At 36.2% G+C, this 19,331-nt stretch overlaps 1 protein-coding gene across 1 annotated transcript in view; it reads right to left on the bottom strand.

Annotated features, from left to right (window-relative positions):
• MS3_00000234 (uncharacterized protein) overlaps window positions 1-19,331 on the bottom strand; it is a 58,883-nt gene that overhangs the window by 26,988 nt on the left and 12,564 nt on the right. The window contains exons 12-17 of the mRNA XM_051208082.1: window positions 18,510-18,600; window positions 16,827-17,143; window positions 14,256-14,393; window positions 5,926-6,093; window positions 3,549-3,806; window positions 1,269-1,550 (exon numbers count right to left, since the gene is read on the bottom strand). Coding sequence (XP_051067410.1) covers window positions 1,269-1,550; window positions 3,549-3,806; window positions 5,926-6,093; window positions 14,256-14,393; window positions 16,827-17,143; window positions 18,510-18,600 — 1,254 coding nt within the window. The remainder of the gene's footprint in view (window positions 1-1,268; window positions 1,551-3,548; window positions 3,807-5,925; window positions 6,094-14,255; window positions 14,394-16,826; window positions 17,144-18,509; window positions 18,601-19,331) is intronic.

Raw genomic sequence — 19,331 nt, 5'->3', positions numbered from 1 at the left:
ATGTCTGAAATATAATGATTCATATCTCAGAGGCTGACTTGTGTTCTGGACTCAACTAGCTGGGATAGATAGGGAAGCAGGGCCAATCAGGACTCTATGTCGTTCTTACGTGTCTTACGCGTCTTTTGATCGATCGATAATTCGCTAACCTCCAATCTGCAGCAGTCCCACGTTACAACACCCTCTAATTCGGTTCGAGCGTCCCAGCAGTATTCCAGCCCCCACACAAATCGAATGACGAAGCCCAACGCGTATATTTTCGGTATCTCCTTGTACCAATGTTTATATGTTTAAATAAATAAATAAATAAAAACTTTATCGTCCTACACTTTTGAGTCAAACTAATCATACTGTAATACAGTATGTCGTCTGTTCTATACATACATGGAAAACTTATTTCTCAAATTTTACGGTGCAGAAATCTTACCTTCTTAGGAAATATTGTTTATTTGTGGTCAAACACCCGTCTTACCTTTATTTTTATAGTTCAAAACATTTGCAGAACTTCTCAGAAGTTTGACCCTTTGGTTTCCATGTCATTATCAGCCCCAAATATTTTATTGTGGTCGTGTACACAGATTTTCCCTAGTTTCGCCCTTTAGGGATAAATCAAACAGTGAATCAACAGTGGGAAAGTGCAAGTGGCCGTAAACGTTTCTATTAATATGGGAAGTTGACAACTATTTTGGATTTGGATACCCCTTCTAGTCTTCATAGACCATAATGACCAGTTTGATCTACTCAAAGTGTTACTCTTTTGATGAATTATCGCCGCACGACATAGGGAAAAACTCTGAAGTTCCTTTATCTTGGGTAGTTATTGTGCTTATTAAATGAAGCATTTATCCCTTATCCTTGCAGACATTATTTAAACAAAATGTGGCATCTGAAACAAACATGTACCAACTTAAAACTGTTCAGCTTTAGCCCATAGTCAAAGGAGAAAACTTACGATTACTCGGTACATCACAATTTCTGATCATAACACAACAGCTATTCAAACCAGTAACCTAAAATTGGACAGAGAGAGTCTACTGAGCTATTTTCAAATCCTGAACCATCACTACAGAGATTGCAAATAGGCAATGCAGTTTTGCTTAAAAAACATACAACGGTTGGTTGAAAATAAGGATCTTTTTCTTAAAACTCAACAGATCTCTAATAAAATGGCCTTATGCAAACACCCAAAGAATAGGTTTGTTATGAGCATTGACGAAAATTACTACTCATAAATGGATATATATACATATATAAAGCAGTATTATTACCAGCCCAAAATCTTCTTTTGACAAAAGGCGCAGTGAGTCTGATATGGAAATCAGTAAATTAACCGCTTTCGAGAATAAAGGATAAGTAACCAAACGACCGCATTGTATGGAATTGTTTAATGTGGATTGTGTAAACTGACTAGCAGTTTCACTGGATAAATCAGAAGAAATTTGTGATAATTCACTTCCACTATTGGAAGTCTCACGAGAATGTAACCGCTTCCAGGATAAATTAAATATTGGTAAAGTCAAGATGAGTTGTAGACACCAAATTAAAATATCCTAAAAAGAAAAGAGTGAGAAAAAGGGGAAACAAGCATGATGACGAGATGATAACTAAACGGATTGCCGAAATCACCAAAGATATCAAAGAAAAATGAATACTACTAATAATAACAATAATACCACTCGCTTTATCCAATAATCTTTGGTTATGGTGAAAATTCTTAGCACAACAGTGGTTCTGAATCTCAACAAAATTCAAAAATCTCAACCCTGATACTGATAATTATCAGGTGACTAGCTTTGAGAGGAAATCTAACTAGTGAATGGCTTTAAGAGGTATATCCTGGAGTTCTAGTGAGAAGTAGTGACTAGTGGAGTTCCACCGTGTCTGTTGTGATATAATAACTCACTAAAGACAATGGTAGATGTATCGCTCAGTTTCGTGGATTAGTTGAACTTAAACATTAACACCGTTGGGTACTGGCTCAACGGTCTAGTGTTCAAGTGCTCGCGCGTGAAACCTGTAGGTCCTGGGTTCGGATCTCGCAGGGGGCGAGGTCGTGGGTGCGCACTACTGAGGAGTCCCACAATAGGACGAAACGGCCGTCCAGTGCTTCCAGGTTTCCCATGGTGGTCTAGTTTTAACTGACTCATGATCTTAACCATTGAAATAAATATGTATCTGTAAACATATGAGAGTGATATGACGGGATAAAAAGATGACATGAATTTTGTCAATATTTTTGGGATCAATTCTTTATGAATTCTGGGCAAGGTGACAAGTATGAACCTCATTTAATGCGACAACTATATTGCCTGGATCAATTCAGATGAACTATATTCAGTGTGTGTTTTTACGGTTACTCTATATCTGATATTATTGACCGTGTAAAAACTAGTACATAAACGATTGTATTTCGGTCTAATGACAATATGATTTTGGGATTTGTTTGGAAGTGTTTTTATCGGAGTCAATTATTCTTCATTACACCAGTCTTTCAAGTTCTTATTTTCCGTCGTAAGAATCGTAGTAGTTACCGGTCGTCAAGTTAATCAGTAAGAGCACGAACTCAATAGAGTCGACACGTAAATTAAGAGTGATGATACACGAATATATCAGCAGCAACCACCCAGACACAACAGATAGGCCAAGCTATAGTAAATCAGAATTCATCTACTCTCTATAACCTTTTGATAAACCTTGTGGTCAATTTTATCACCCTCCAGGCAAAGTTATTACCAAATTGACTTAGCTCATTAACCAAGTATATAGTTTTTGTGTGTGCGAGAGTGACAATGATAGTATTCAACTGGAAAAAAAATTGAAGTGTTTTGTTTTAGCCATTACGACACCGCTGAATACTTGGGCTTAATTGTTGCAAGCTTGAGTTTACTATGATTGAATGATTTTCATATCAACTATTTGACAGTACTGTATAGAATTCTATATAGTTGAAATTTCAAAGAAAAACGCTTGAATATAACCACTTATGCAATATATTAATATAAACTAGTAGTGAGATAATATTTCATGTTACCATTGATATCAATGGACGTGAACAACTATGGACATGAAATTCGACTATAAAAATCCCGAAATACGAAAATCAGGGGAACTCACAGACAAGTTTTACTAGTATGATATTCAGATCAATCGGCAATAAGTAGATACATCAACAAAGAATCAATCTATCAACCTATACAGAAGATGTCAATCAATCAACATGAAAGACAGTCAAAATGGATGCAAGAATAAATTAAAACAACAAAATCTACGAAGATAATCGAACATAAACAACACCATCAGAACAACTGATTTACCATTTGTAGAATTATTACGAGGTTCAGTTCCATATGCAGCGGACGCTGATGATACTGTCCACAACAATCAAAGACACGTAAATAAACAATCTAACACAGAGGACAAAACATGACTAATACTAGGAAAATAATTTACATAAAAAAGTGATTGCTGTTAATTAATTAATTCCACCAATCCTTCGTGCTACAAAATCTATTAAAGACACTGATTATGTTTGTGTATTGGCCACTTACGGGATGTTCAGTACGCAGAATTTCATTACCGACAGAATTTTGATCAATTAATTTATTTAAAATAAATGGTGGACTATGAATAAAATCAACATTTGACGGATTCATTTGTGTAGGCAGTGAATTCAGTGAATTTTGTACATTAGACCGCTTCAATGTTTTCAGAAAATTCGGCTCTAAACAACCAGTAAGAAGACGTAAATATAAATTTAATACAGGTTCACACAGACCTCGATTACGTGTAACAACTTCGCATAGACCCTGAGAAGAGAAAAAATCAAGCTGTTTTTAAGAAAATTGGTAAACGTAATATAATATGATCAGAAATTGGTGTTATTTGAAATATCCCGACAATGATAACCATAACTACATAAATGTTAGTTTCGGTTACTGACTGATACCAGATAGTAGAAAGGGTTGAGAGGTAAAGAGTAGTTGTTTAGTGTTTCTTAGTTTTCAATAGTTTTCCAGCTGATATTAATTTGTCACATACATTTGTTATGTCTTATGCCCCTGTCAAATATCACGCGATAAAAATCGCCAATCAGAATATCGACTTTTCAGACCTTGTGTCCCTGTGCTAAACCCATGACACCTCAACCAGCACTAGCAGCCATGAGTCCACTCTGAATTCTTATTGGTTCTTGATGTAGTTGCTTTTCGCTTAACCCGACCTATTGAGTCTAGAACACATTATTCGCCTACACTGTATGAATAATACATTTCAGACATGCGTGGTTTATATACAAGCAGACCAGACCGCATCACACCATAAAATGAAAAATAATTATCATACAAAAAAAGCCGAAAATGGTTGTGAGTATGAGAGATTGTAACTAATGGATTGAGAATAAATTAGGAATGGTAGATCAGATAATAGTGGCCAATAGGTCAAATGAAAGTGTATGATTAAGGATATATATAGTTACAAAATGGATGCATATAATAATAGTCTATGAAAAATTCCCGGAAGTTGCCATTTATTCAATCTCCTTTGGATAAAACATTATTCTTTTCCCTCTCCGAAATTCTAAGCTCCAAAATCTCCTTTTTATCTCACTGATTTACATTTCTGAGAATTGTATATTCGATGCCTAATCTTCCCTGTTACCACTGAAACTGGTAATACCTCTACTATTCTAGGATTCGGTCTGAATATTCCATCTCTCTGTGCTAATGGGTTATGGTAACTTGAACCGATGTACATACGTACAGGTACTACATTACAGCTGACTGACTGATATCAACTTACGATTTTTTTTAAAAATAACTTCAAATCGAACAGTTGAGTCCTTTAAAATTTAACTTATATGAACGTTAAACTTGATTAGGAATATTGATGCAATATATGAATTGAACTAAGTATTTAATGTGCTTAAGGATTCAGAACAAACGATTGTGTCATTTATAAAATCCCAAATTAAAGCAAAAGATTTGCCTACAAACCAGTAACATTATTAATGTAATATACAATTTAAAAAATTCAATTCGTAAAGTATATAAGAACGTCAAGTGTTAAAACCCAATGAAAGATAATGTGAGTATCGTCTTATTTGGGACTCGTTAATTGGATACATCTGGATCCCAGAGCTGATGTCCACTCAGAGACTCGAACTCAGTGCCGTTTGCTTTAAACGCAATCGCATCATCCACTTAGCTATTGAATTCAGATAGTCGCTGATTCGTGCAATAATAATGGAGAGTTCGAACTAGCTGAAGAGTAAAATAGTATGTAGTAGTTAGACATAACAATAAGTGGGGGGCGATAAAATGTTCAGGATTTTGAAGATTGCGATTTAAAGTAAATACTTCTGGACAACTGTGACTGATTTTCAGTAATATCACCATCCCTTTCCAACAATTGAAATCTGCCGACATCTTCAGCAGTTGGCGACTTTATAGATTGATAAGATCATCAAGGACTACCTTTCAACTGACAAGTTTCTACAAGTTTACAAGTACTATATTGGGGAGAAGTTTCGACCTTATAAGTCGTACTGTTGTGTGACGGATAGTGATACTACCCGACTAGCCAAACCTAGGTAATTGGAGATGGGTTCGAACCCATTGTTTGAGATGAGTGTTTTAACTAATAGGTTGCTGGTTCATATCCATGAATTTTTCCGACTAGGAACAACTTTGTGTGCTTTATCTAGTCGCTTACGGCTGTCAACGTTACATTACCGAACTAGATTCTTAGGGATTGATAAAATATAACACCACAATTCAACTTTAGCTTTTGTACTCCAGTGACTTAAAATACAGTTAAATTAAAAGTCTGTTCAAAATTAAAATTTTAAGACCCATTATTAATGACATTACTTGTTAGTAAATAATGTTGAAATCCAACTCAAAAAAATAATTAGCGTACGAAACTTACCCAGTATATATTAGACTTAACGATATTCTCTGGATCTGCTAATAGACTGCCTGGTTGAGAACGAAAAAATGCTGAAAATATAATACGATGAAGTATGCTGATTATTTCTGTGCACAAAACTTCATTTTGTACAATATCACATGGTAATAAGACAGCTTGTTGGGCAATCTAAAAGAGAACACCAAATAGGTAGAGAGAAACAAAAAGACAAAAGTACCAAAGATAAACAGGTAGATGAAAATATTTGGGTTTAGGGTTCAGAGTGAAGCACCAACCATATCTGAACTAATTAAATGATCAATAATATATAACCCCGAATGTACACAAAATACAATCCATTTGATTTTTAAGTATGCTAACACATTTTGTCATGGTATTCGTCATGCACTGATATCATTTTGGGTGCACTCAAAAACCAGGAAATATTGAAAAGCTGTTTAATTCTAGTGTCATAATACATAATAGTCCGCACCCACGACCACCCAAATATCAACAAAGAGACTTAAGGTATCACAATGAGTAATTCATTGTTAGCACAGAGTCAGTGCCTCGTGGTACATATTTCCAGTATAAATCAACATACCATACAACGTGACAATCATCCAATCCCACCGGTCACCAATACTTCACTACATACATGTGGATGACAGCCGGTCAGGAGAAATATGAAAGAACAACGCAGTTAGTTGGCAAATATTTCTTCATTTTAACAGAGTCCCAACAGAGGTCAAACTGCACAAATACCACCAACAGAAAACAAGAAATCGCGACAACACTACTTCATCCAAATTAAGTCGACATACATCAATATCTATCAAGTAAATCACTCACTTTCATAATGTAATAAAACAAGGAAGATTATCAGAACTATGAAATACATTATAGGAATACATTTCGAACAATCTTATCACACATATACTTGTTAAGAACATTTATATATAAAGATAAAAGGTCAACTAAACTGAAAATGGGAGTACGAGGAGACGATGATAATAATAAGAGTAATAATAATAATGTGGACACAATTTGAAACCTAATCACTCTGGATAATAATAAGCCAATATTACCAGGGTAGGATTAAGGTGAGAACAAACTGTTTTTGAATACACAAAGGGGTTTGAATTTTCGTATGGCTAAGGCTTCAATAAACCTCAGTAGCTAAGTGGATAACGCGGTGGCGTTTGAAGCGCACGGTACTGGGTTCGAGTCCCGGAGTGAACATCAACTCTGCGATGCGGGTACGTCCAGCTGACGAGTCCCAAGTAGGACGAAACGTGCATTCTGGATTCCACCGCTAGCCACTATTCATCTTTGCTTAAAAAGCTTGTGACTTAAGGCTATATCGAGGCACTCTGAACATATTATTATTATTATTATTATTATTATTATTATTATTATTATTATTATTATTATTATTATTATTAGTGGCTTTAATTAATATTATATTTTGGTACAAAATAGAATTCTCAGCACAGGGTATTTCAACAAGTTACCTACGCAAAAAAAAACAAAGACAAAAAAAGGAAAAAACGTTTTAAAAAAACCCGAAAAACTGTACAACTTTTAAAATTAGAGACATGTTAAGAATGCAGGTTATTGACGCTAGGTTAACTCTAACAACCTGTTCGTCACAGAGTGTATTTGCTAGGTAAGGTATTATAGAACTTTTATACTTTTGCTTGCGTGCATGGATTTTAATGTAATTACGTCTCGTTCTACCAGAAGATATACAAGGAGAAAGATAAGAGTGAAGGGGATGTTTAGTATCTGATAAAATAACAGCTGCCTGGAGTTTGCATGACTTTAGATGTCTATCCACAACCATATTAATTATGACCTCGAAAGATCCACCACACATCTTGCTAACTGCCTTCAGCACTCTCCGCAATACAGTAAGGTCTTTTCCCAAAAGCCCGGGAAAGAATAATGGAGAACAGTAAAGAATAATAGGTAATATGCTAGAATTGACAAATTGTAAGAGTAAATGACGAGTAATCCCAAGAGCATGCAATCTCTTTATGTAGTAAGTCAGATGGAAAACCTTCTTCGATAACAATAAAACGTGGGAAGACCAAGAGAGATCAGAGGAAAGGGTGACACCAAGATAATTGACCTTCGACACTGTGTTTATCAAAGAGTCTCCAATGGCACAAGCATTATGGGATCTCAAAATGGTGTTTAGGTTCCGTTCATGTCTCATGCTAAAGTTAACAGCTTGACATTTAGACGGATTAAGTAAGAGACCATTACCAACAGATCAACAATCAATACGAGACAAGAAGTCATTCATTTCTATGGGATGTAAAGAGGAAGAGATAGGCATACATACAGTGAGATCATCCGCATATTTCACAAAAGTGTTTTCTGTGGAAGATGGCAGATCATGCAGAAAAAAAGAGAAAAGAAGAGGTAAAAGAACAGCTCCTTGTGGCACACCTCCATGAGACAGTAGAGACTCTGAACACTTTCCTCCGAATACAGTGTACTGTTTCCTTCCAGAGAGGTAGGAACATAGCCAGTTGGTTATTCAGCTGTCAGTGATGACGCTGATTAACTTGTTAATTAAACATTGTCTTGGTACAGAACCAAAAGCTGAAGTATAGTCCAGAAAAGCGCATCGAACATACTTCTTACCCTTTTCTAAGTTGAACACTATATTGTGATGCAGAACAACAACAGCATCTAAGGTGCTTCTTTTGCATCTGTAAGCAAACTGATACGGATCAATATGCTCTTTTACCGCAGGCTGAATTGGAAGTATTAACAATTTTTCCATTGTTTTGAGGAAGGGTGAAGTTATTGCAATAGCTCTAAATTTCACATTCTTATCACCAGATACTTTCTTGGGTACAGGGATTATCTTCATCTTTCTCCACATTTTCGGTATGAGATTAGATGAGAAGGATTTGTTAAAGATAGTCGTGAATGGATAACATAGGACGTCAGCACATTTTTTAAAGAGGAGGTTTGGGATACCATCAGGTCCCAAACATCGGGATGAATTAAGTGACTGGAAACATCTTCGGACATCAGTTTCAGTGAAACTAAGAACACAGCTATTTTCTAAACCTGTGGACAAAGGGGCATCACATCAGATGACTGACGTACAAAAGACTTATTTAACAAAGATGTCGTCCACACATATCTTAGTATGTGACATGCATTCGATTAAGTCATCAGCCAGATTTTCAACATGTGCCATGAACACATCTGCTAATAATGGTCCTAACGGACTACCCATAGGAACCCGATCAATCTGGCGAAAGTATCTACCTTCAAAAGTGAACTGAACTTCGTCAGTACATAATAATAGTAAATCTTCCCATTGTTATTTAGGATTACAATTGATCAGTCTCATGTTGGCTGATTGTTTGTGACTTAAATAAGTCTTTTGTACGTCAGTCATCTGATGTGATGCCCCCTTTGTCCACAGGTTTAGAAAATAGCTGTGTTCTTAGTTTCACTGAAACTGATGTCCGAAGATGTTTCCAGTCACTTAATTCATCCCGATGTTTGGGACCTGATGGTATCCCAAACCTCCTCTTTAACAAATCCTTCTCATCTAATCTCATACCGAAAATGTGGAGAAAGATGAAGATAATCCCTGTACCCAAGAAAGTATCTGGTGATAAGAATGTGAAATTTAGAGCTATTGCAATAACTTCACCCTTCCTCAAAACAATGGAAAAATTGTTAATACTTCCAATTCAGCCTGCGGTAAAAGAGCATATTGATCCGTATTAGTTTGCTTACAGATGCAAAAGAAGCACCTTAGATGCTGTTGTTGTTCTGCATCACAATATAGTGTTCAACTTAGAAAAGGGTAAGAAGTATGTTCGATGCGCTTTTCTGGACTATACTTCAGCTTTTGGTTCTGTACCAAGACAATGTTTAATTAACAAGTTAATCAGCGTCATCACTGACAGCTGAATAACCAACTGGCTATGTTCCTACCTCTCTGGAAGGAAACAGTACACTGTATTCGGAGGAAAGTGTTCAGAGTCTCTACTGTCTCATGGAGGTGTGCCACAAGGAGCTGTTCTTTTACCTCTTCTTTTCTCTTTTTTCTGCATGATCTGCCATCTTCCACAGAAAACACTTTTGTGAAATATGCGGATGATCTCACTGTATGTATGCCTATCTCTTCCTCTTTACATCCCATAGAAATGAATGACTTCTTGTCTCGTATTGATTGTTGATCTGTTGGTAATGGTCTCTTACTTAATCCGTCTAAATGTCAAGCTGTTAACTTTAGCATGAGACATGAACGGAACCTAAACACCATTTTGAGATCCCATAATGCTTGTGCCATTGGAGACTCTTTGATAAACACAGTGTCGAAGGTCAATTATCTTGGTGTCACCCTTTCCTCTGATCTCTCTTGGTCTTCCCACGTTTTATTGTTATCGAAGAAGGTTTTCCATCTGACTTACTACATAAAGAGATTGCATGCTCTTGGGATTACTCGTCATTTACTCTTACAATTTGTCAATTCTAGCATATTACCTATTATTCTTTACTGTTCTCCATTATTCTTTCCCGGGCTTTTGGGAAAAGACCTTACTGTATTGCGGAGAGTGCTGAAGGCAGTTAGCAAGATGTGTGGTGGATCTTTCGAGGTCATAATTAATATGGTTGTGGATAGACATCTAAAGTCATGCAAACTCCAGGCAGCTGTTATTTTATCAGATACTAAACATCCCCTTCACTCTTATCTTTCTCCTTGTATATCTTCTGGTAGAACGAGACGTAATTACATTAAAATCCATGCACGCAAGCAAAAGTATAAAAGTTCTATAATACCTTACCTAGCAAATACACTCTGTGACGAACAGGTTGTTAGAGTTAACCTAGCGTCAATAACCTGCATTCTTAACATGTCTCTAATTTTAAAAGTTGTACAGTTTTTCGGGTTTTTTAAAACGTTTTTCCTTTTTTTGTCTTTGTTTTTTTGCGTAGGTAACTTGTTGAAATACCCTGTGCTGAGAATTCTATTTTGTACCAAAATATAATATTAATTAAAGCCACTAATAATAATAATAATAATAATAATAATAATAATAATAATAATAATAATAATAATAATATGTTCAGAGTGCCTCGATATAGCCTTAAGTCACAAGCTTTTAAGCAAAGATGAATAGTGGCTAGCGGTGGAATCCAGAATGCACGTTTCGTCCTACTTGGGACTCGTCAGCTGGACGTACCCGCATCGCAGAGTTGATGTTCACTCGGGACTCGAACCCAGTACCGTGCGCTTCAAACGCCACCGCGTTATCCACTTAGCTACTGAGGTTTATTGAAGCCTTAGCCATACGAAAATTCAAACCCCCTTTGTGTATTCAAAAACAGTTTGTTCTCACCTTAATCCTACCCTGGTAATATTGGCTTATTATTATCCAGAGTGATTAGGTTTCAAATTGTGTCCACATTATTATTATTACTCTTATTATTATCATCGTCTCCTCGCACTCCCATTTTCAGTTTAGTTGACCTTTTATCTTTATATATAAATGTTCTTAACAAGTATATGTGTGATAAGATTGTTCGAAATGTATTGCCGCAATATATCGTCTTCTTATTACATTATAGAAATTCATCAAAGGGACTAATTGCTTTCAATTTATTAAGTCTGTCTTTTAAACTTCAGAGAAAGTAAATAAATGCAACCAGTTAATTAATGTATGCTATTGAGGAACAAATTCCTGGTATATTTGGACTCCCTAAACTGTCTTATATGAAATTACTGTTTAAAGATTCGTTGTATAATAACAAAATACTTAAATTATTGAATCCCACTACATGTAAGCTTTTGTTTGACGCATAAACTCTTTTTGTGTGCTTTACCTTTCCCAACCTATAGTTAATTTATTACGAATCTATCACTCTGTCCTCTTCAACTTACAGCGCAGTTATATCAAAATTACAATTTCGTAAGTAAATTGACGTATGGTCAGGATTTTACTCTATATCACTGCATGAGTAATGCCTAAATTCGAACTGTATGATTAGTTACCTGTCCGCTGTGTTATTTTCTATTCTGGCTATTGAGCGAGTGAGTTTGCGATACTGCATTCAAGGTCAACAATAGTTAAGGGTCCTAATATATAAGAAAGGATCAAAATCATCCTGAGATAACCATAGAGGGACTAGTTTGACTAATAAATCAACTAAAATACTAGCCTCAATAATTATCGGCGTCTAACAAAGATTCGTGGACTGCAAACACGAGAAAACCAGGCTGGATTCAGATCTGGTCGTGGCTACCTCGACCACATATTCACAATTCGTCAGGTTCTAGAAAACAGGCATGCTTATCGACGTCCGACAATGGTAGTTTTTCTTGACCTAAAAGCATCAATCGACTCTGTAGACCAAGTGGTACTGTGGCAGTGTCTACCACTGAAAGGCGTATCTCATGAGTACATGAACCTTGTGAAGGCTATTTACTCAAACACTACTAGTCGAGTCAGAGATTATAGCGAACTGTCACCTAACTTCGCAACCTCAAGTGGTGTCCGTCAAGGTTGTCCACTATCTACATTTTTGCTCAAATTCACCTACTGCTGGAAATAATGTTCTCGTCGACTGAATTTTTAGGAATTGGTCTCCTTCCAGGAGGTCTACTTATCGCCTTAATACGCAGATGACATAGTCCTGTTTGGCGAAGACGTTGATGAAATGCAGAGTCTTTTGGTAGCACTGAGCAACAATACCAGGATGTTTGGGATGCGTTACTCCTCCTCTAAATGCAAGTTGTTGCTCTAGGACTAGCCTGCGTTAACACTTGAACTAAGGATAGAGAGTGTAGTCGAACGCGTCGTCAACTTCACTTATCTTGGAAGCCTGATCAGTCCTAATGGGTTGGTGTCTGACGAAATCGCTGCACGGATTCGAAAAGCTCGTTCGGCTTTTGCCAACTTACGTCACCTACGGCGAAGGCGAGATATCCGTCTATCAATTAAAGGACGAGTATACTGCGCGGTAGTTCGTTCTGTTTTACTTTACGGCTGCGGCTGCCACTAAGGGCAGAAGATGCTTGGAAGTTACTAGTATTTGACCACAGATGTCTTAGAAATATTGCTTACATCTGCTGGGATCACTGGGTAAGTAATAGTGAGGTTAGACGTAGAGTGTTGGGGAATGATGGTAAATCAGTTGATGAGGTTGTGAATCTTCATCGACTGAGATGTTTGGGCCACGTATTGCGCATACCCAACCACCAACTACCACGATGCGAAATGCTGGCCAGTGTTGAGGATGGTTGGAAGAAAGTTAGGGGCGGCCAAACCAAAACGTGGTATCGATGCTTGAAGTCACTAACTTCTAGTCTGAGTCATGGTGGTAAGTGGTACTAGATAGACAATTTAGATGCAGCGATAAATACTTAGATTTTATCAATACAATTGCTCTCCTGTATTAAGGTGCGATCACACAGACCCCAAAACTAGCACAAGGAAGCTATTTATTTTTACCGACGCGTCCAACCATATATTCTGAAAATATTATCGTCCTTGCTTATTCGGGACTGAGTTTGTTTACACAATTAAACTCTTTGAGCATAGTCATTTAGAAGTATCACCTCAAACAACTGGACGAACGTACATGACTATTCTGCTATCTTGACGCGATGGTTGGGCTTGTGCATCGTGATGACCCAGTCAAACTATATTGGCTGGGAAATTTGTTTCTTTAGATCCTACTATACCACCCGGGTTAGTTGAATAGATCAAAAACTAAATGTAGTAAACCCATGGTCCAAAGGTGGAGACGTAATGCCTACTGTATCGAAGTGTGAAGGCAATGAGGTGTTTTGTCTTGGACAACAAGAATCTCTAGAAATGCTGTCTTCTCAACGGAAAAGGTTAGAAAGTGGTCGACTTTAAAAATAGCACATCTCACTTTACGTGACGGATTTTCGTCTCTGACAGTAAGGTCTTTTGAAATACGGATTTAACACATCTAAAATCACTGACACAAAGGCCATGTGTGACCGACCTCATATAGTTCTCTTTTAGACCATGGAGTTACTTTCCCACGAATCTAAGACCACCAGTAATCCAGTTTTACTTACAGATATCTAAAGAAGTATCCTTCCATAGTGAGAGCAACCACGAAGTGACAGTTGTCTTCATATCTTTAACAGCACTTAAGCTCACCTCTGTGAGCAGCTCTGAAGTGTATAAATTATGCTGATCTTCTACAAAAGATCTGCTTCTAGCTCAAATATTAATGATTCTTAACCATTTACGACATTTAGTAATATTTAAAAAATGAAAAATTCACATCATAGTTACACAGTAAGGTAACTAATAATTAAAATAATTTACCTGTGTCGATTGTAACTGACTGAATAACACTAGTGGATTTCTTTGTGTTGCTTGAGATTGTGAATAAACAAACGGTTGTGATAGTGAACTTGATGATGAAGAACGTTGTGACGCTGAACGAAATGCTGATACTGGCACCTAAACAAAAGATCTTTGTTATATCCTAGTGAAGATTAAATTACGGATAACTTCTCAGATCTATTAATGGGCTAATATTATATATATATTCTTATTGTATAACCGTTCAGTAACTAGATTATGCATATATATATATATATATATATATATATATATATATATATATATCTTATCATAAGCTTCATTTGGACCTATAGATTATTATCACACGATCTACTGTTCCTAAATTATGTTCAGTTTATTAATTACCATCTCCCACGTTCACAGCCACATTTTGGCTTTATTATGTATAAATCTTATTTTATAGTGTGATGAGGCCTGCTTGTCTGATATATAAACCAAGTATGTTTGAAATAAACGAATCGCATAGTGGGAGCTGGTATTGATGTTCTGGACTCAACTGGACAGGCTAGAACATAGGACCAACAAGGACGTTAGGCTGTTCATACCGGTCGAACGTCATTGGTTTAGCACAGTGTAAAGATTGTATAAGTCGTATTTCGATCGGCGGATAAATCACGTGATAAAAACCCGGACACAAAAATCTTCAACAGTCAGGAACAGAAGAGTCTAACAAAACACACGTATCTTTTTTATCCTTATAGCGTTGAGACTTCACTTTAACGTGAAAGGCTAACAGGTACTTCAAAATTTTATAATAAATGACCCTATCCGAATACTCACTCTAATGGGACAGCTAATAAATGACTAAATTACTCGCTTCAACCAATGAAGTCACAAGTTTAAGCACTTCCCACTTACATTTGTTTAAGCGGTTGGATAATACTTGTAGTAATTAGTATTGCTGAACTCTAAATGCCCTGATACGGTCGAGGGTAGGGAGAGTCAGCTCTCCCTTTCCAAATACTCACATGGCCACAAGTATACAGACACTGTCATGGAAGTCCTACTCACTGCCTTCAAGTGGTGGTGTTGTTTACGAAATTGAGAAGACGAAAACCGAATGTCCAGAGCTTTGACTAGGTCGGTGAATATGGAGGACCCACCTAAGGAAGTTGGAAAACCCTGCATCCCAGCCAGTGGTGCACATGGGCTCTACAATCCTGAGGGTATAAATGGCGTATGAACCTATTGTCGGTCACCAGCTACCATTGGACTTCACCTCCTGACGTTGTCCCACTACCTTGCGGATTAGACCTCTAGGTCAAAGGTTCGGGAAGTGGCCCCCTAAGAAAACCACCCGTTCCGGTTTGGGCGTCCGGGCAGTATCACAGCCCCCACACAAATCGAATGACGAAGTGTGGAGCACATATATTTGGTGCCTCCTTGTACCAATGTTTGTGTTTAAATAAATAAATAATTTGTATTTTTAAGGGTTTACGTCATTTATCCTAACATTTTGGAGGGTGAATTACTCGAATCTTTTTAGTCCTGTTATTTATGTATATGACCTTGGGGGTGTGTGTATAATGCACATGTGTGTCTATGTATCTACTTACATATATCATAACTTAAAAGACTAGGGACATTTGTATTTCCCGCTTCTTATCCCATTATTGTCCATTTGCATTAGCGAATGTATAAAATTCATGTACCCCAAAACATTTATGCTCAACTTTTGATATCCAGTTTTTCTAAACGTTTTATAACGACATTAATATAACTATAATTTATCATACTGGAGTCAAACAGACATTAAATATGCCTAGCAAAGATAAAGCTGAATATATATTTGTATGTTTAATAAATGATTTAAGTCAAAATAATGGATTATAAGTGGAATTTATTTATTTAAACAAACAAAAACAAATGATCAACTCTTCGGTGTTTGATTGTAGCAGTGTTGGAGGACATTCAGTCATTTCTTAATTAGGATTAAAGTGAACAGTTACGAAGTGTAGGAAAATTCATTATCTTCCGAGCATTCAACCACAATCAACGAAAGAAAAGATGTTTAGATAACCGTCATTCTAAAACTTAACACTAACCACGTATTATTCAATTAGACCCAACGACACTCGCATTTTGAATAGCTAATGTCCAAGGATACATAGAAAACATATATAAATAAACACATGTTTTCCCGTACGTCAACATCAACTGTAGTAGGGAATAAGCCTTTAAATTTGTTTCATCTTAATAATTTGGGGATGGATCAACAGTTATTAGGGGAATAAGATATCTTCGTTTGAAGAGTGATGCGTTACATCTACACTTGTGTTGGTATTTCCATTTGTGTAAATAATATTTATCATAGCATAAAGTACTTAAGTTACATATAAAACCTGATTTTTAAACGGGATAAATTAGTATACCTAACCTCATGGAACAAGTTCCTACAGATACCTGTTCCTCTTTTCTTTGAGAATTCTGAGGTTGATGCAAGATAATTCAACAATTACAGAAAATAATTTAGGCTATTTTATTCTCAAATAAAAAAACAATTGTATTTTATGGTATACAACAACTCACTTTTAAATGTTTTAATAAAAGTATTAAACAAGCTACCGCTGCGCATCGACTAGGTATCCTTGGTGATTGAGCAGCTTTGCACAAATTACTTATTAATCGCATACGAACTTGACCAAACGGATTGTCACTTTTTTCACTATCGACATCATTTCCTATTTCTAATAAACTACCAGCACGTATCAATGGTAATAAAGCGTGTACTAATGCAGTTGAAATTGATAATGGTATTAGCCCGATTGAATCAATGATTGAATCTAAACGATTAGCTCGAATTGCCACCTCCAAAGGGAATACAGCGACCAAATTACTTAGAAGATCTGGCAAAGCAGAAGACGAAACGACGATTTTTTTGAAAGATTTAATATAATGAAAAGTAAACTGTTTAACAAGACAGTATAGATAGATTTTTGAGAGAAATAGTTAACTACGAGAAGTTCACTCGATTCATTATAATTTTTCTGGGGTTTGAAAAAAAGAGGTAACCAAAATCACTAGGATATTCAAGCTATGACGATACAAAAATCAAAATAAGGCTTATTACGTCATAATTAAGTTATAATTAACATAAACCAGTATTCAGATTGAAATGAAGGCATTACAAAGTGATCATAAGTAAAACTTTCATAATTCTGGCAAATTACACCGATTACATCTTACTGGAACTTGAAATTGTTCAGTAAAATTTAATGAGATTCACTAACAATTGAAGGATTTATTAGCATTACTACTAAATCGATTATACTGTTTAGTCATTAATGTTGATTAAATTATACATCCATAAAATTAACATCTCAAGTAATTAGAGCTTAATAATTTGATATTACAATATATAACATACTCTTTGGTTGATAGTGATCAGCAGAAACCTTTGATACCATTATTTTTTCAGGTAAATTTATTCATTAAATGAATAAAATGAAACAGACAAATGCTAACTATTAGAGAACGCTGAAAAACTGTTCCAATTCAAAAGGTAAGCGGTAATAAAATATTCAATGAGACATAAATCTCTAAGGTTTTTTTGTAGAGATATCCTAGATGAACGCTGATTATGACAATTCAAAGAATGCTGGATCTAAAACCAATGATCCACTTAATGATCACAGTACCTCAAGTATCATCTCATCTTAATGATAAACAAGCCTCTTCTTCATTTTGAACTTATTTGGCTTGTCCTCGTTCGACTACACTCTCTCATCAGAACATTAACAGAACTATTTACAAGTAAGTTACTGAGATAAGCAATAGATTGTTCTTTAGCTTGGGGACAGTTTTATAGCAGACGAATTAATACTTAGAAAAAGTCATAAATAGCAAAGTTCAAACAAGTCGGAAATGAGACACTTAACACTAGTAGTATTGGATGACCGTCAGCTATGTTGTTAATAGACTGAAGTCAATATTGTGCCAATGGAGAATGACCCTAGCAATACTTAAAGGCCTGAGGTTCGGTCACTGGCGCGGCTGTGAATGGCGATTGCTCAGGCGCTTTATGTTAGGGTGAAACAGCCGACCAAAGCTTTATGATTTTCGATGGTACCCCGACTGAGATCAATCTATGGAGAATACAATCTACAAAAATTATTTCAGCCTAGTTAAGAATCAAGTAGAAAAATCGACATAATTAAAACAATATCTTGAAACTGATTAACAAATAACTAACAACAGTAGCATAGAGCTCACCTAATGCATATAGAGCTATAGATCGACTTGATTCACTCCATATAATATTTGCAATTATTGTAATGATTTCATCTCGTGAACAAGGACAATGCTGAGTTTAGATATCCCGAGAAAAACGGCCAAGTTTGTGAGTTAGATAAAAAGAAAGGGAGGTTAACTAAAGATTATGACGACAAATTTACGTTGCAATCTTATCTGGATCATCATTTATATGTAAACGACCACGTCATATATCGGACGTTAGGACAATAATGATATATGCAAAACGGTAAGGTGATACAAATCATTTAATCCTATGCAAGAGTTGATAAATTTAATGATATATATACATGATCATCGTATCCATGGCTATCATTGGCGAGTGCATAGCACTGGGTAATATTCATTGTGATTCCATCCTTCTTTGTTTTGAAGGATGCTTTGATGATCCATGAAGTTTCCATCCTATAAGGGCCTTTCGTGCTTCTTTAAACAACATCAGTCCAACTCCTTGTGCGCAAGGCAGTTTCTTTATCATGGCCTGAGTACAACAGCAACTCTTCCAAAGTTAATCGTTTCAGTCAGGCTAGCGCACAATGGGTTTCACTTATTCTAAATACAGCCATGTTATACCTTTTCATTTCCTCAGATACTTGAATAGTCCTCCCTGTCATCCATATTGTGCGGATATCCCATGTATTGTGGTAATTTTTGTTCTGATTGTCAGAAGGGTCATCGGCCTCGCGATTCCCGAAGAGTCTCGACTCTTGTCATGAGGCGTCATAAGTCCTTTAAACACAGACCCTTTAACACCCAGGGCAGAGTTTAAACGGTTGAAATGAT

The sequence above is a fragment of the Schistosoma haematobium genome, chromosome 2, assembly GCF_000699445.3.
Source record: "Schistosoma haematobium chromosome 2, whole genome shotgun sequence".
In the NCBI taxonomy this organism is placed as follows: domain Eukaryota; kingdom Metazoa; phylum Platyhelminthes; class Trematoda; order Strigeidida; family Schistosomatidae; genus Schistosoma; species Schistosoma haematobium.
Note: the sequence above shows the minus strand (reverse complement) of the source record. Positions and strands in the feature narration are given on the sequence as shown.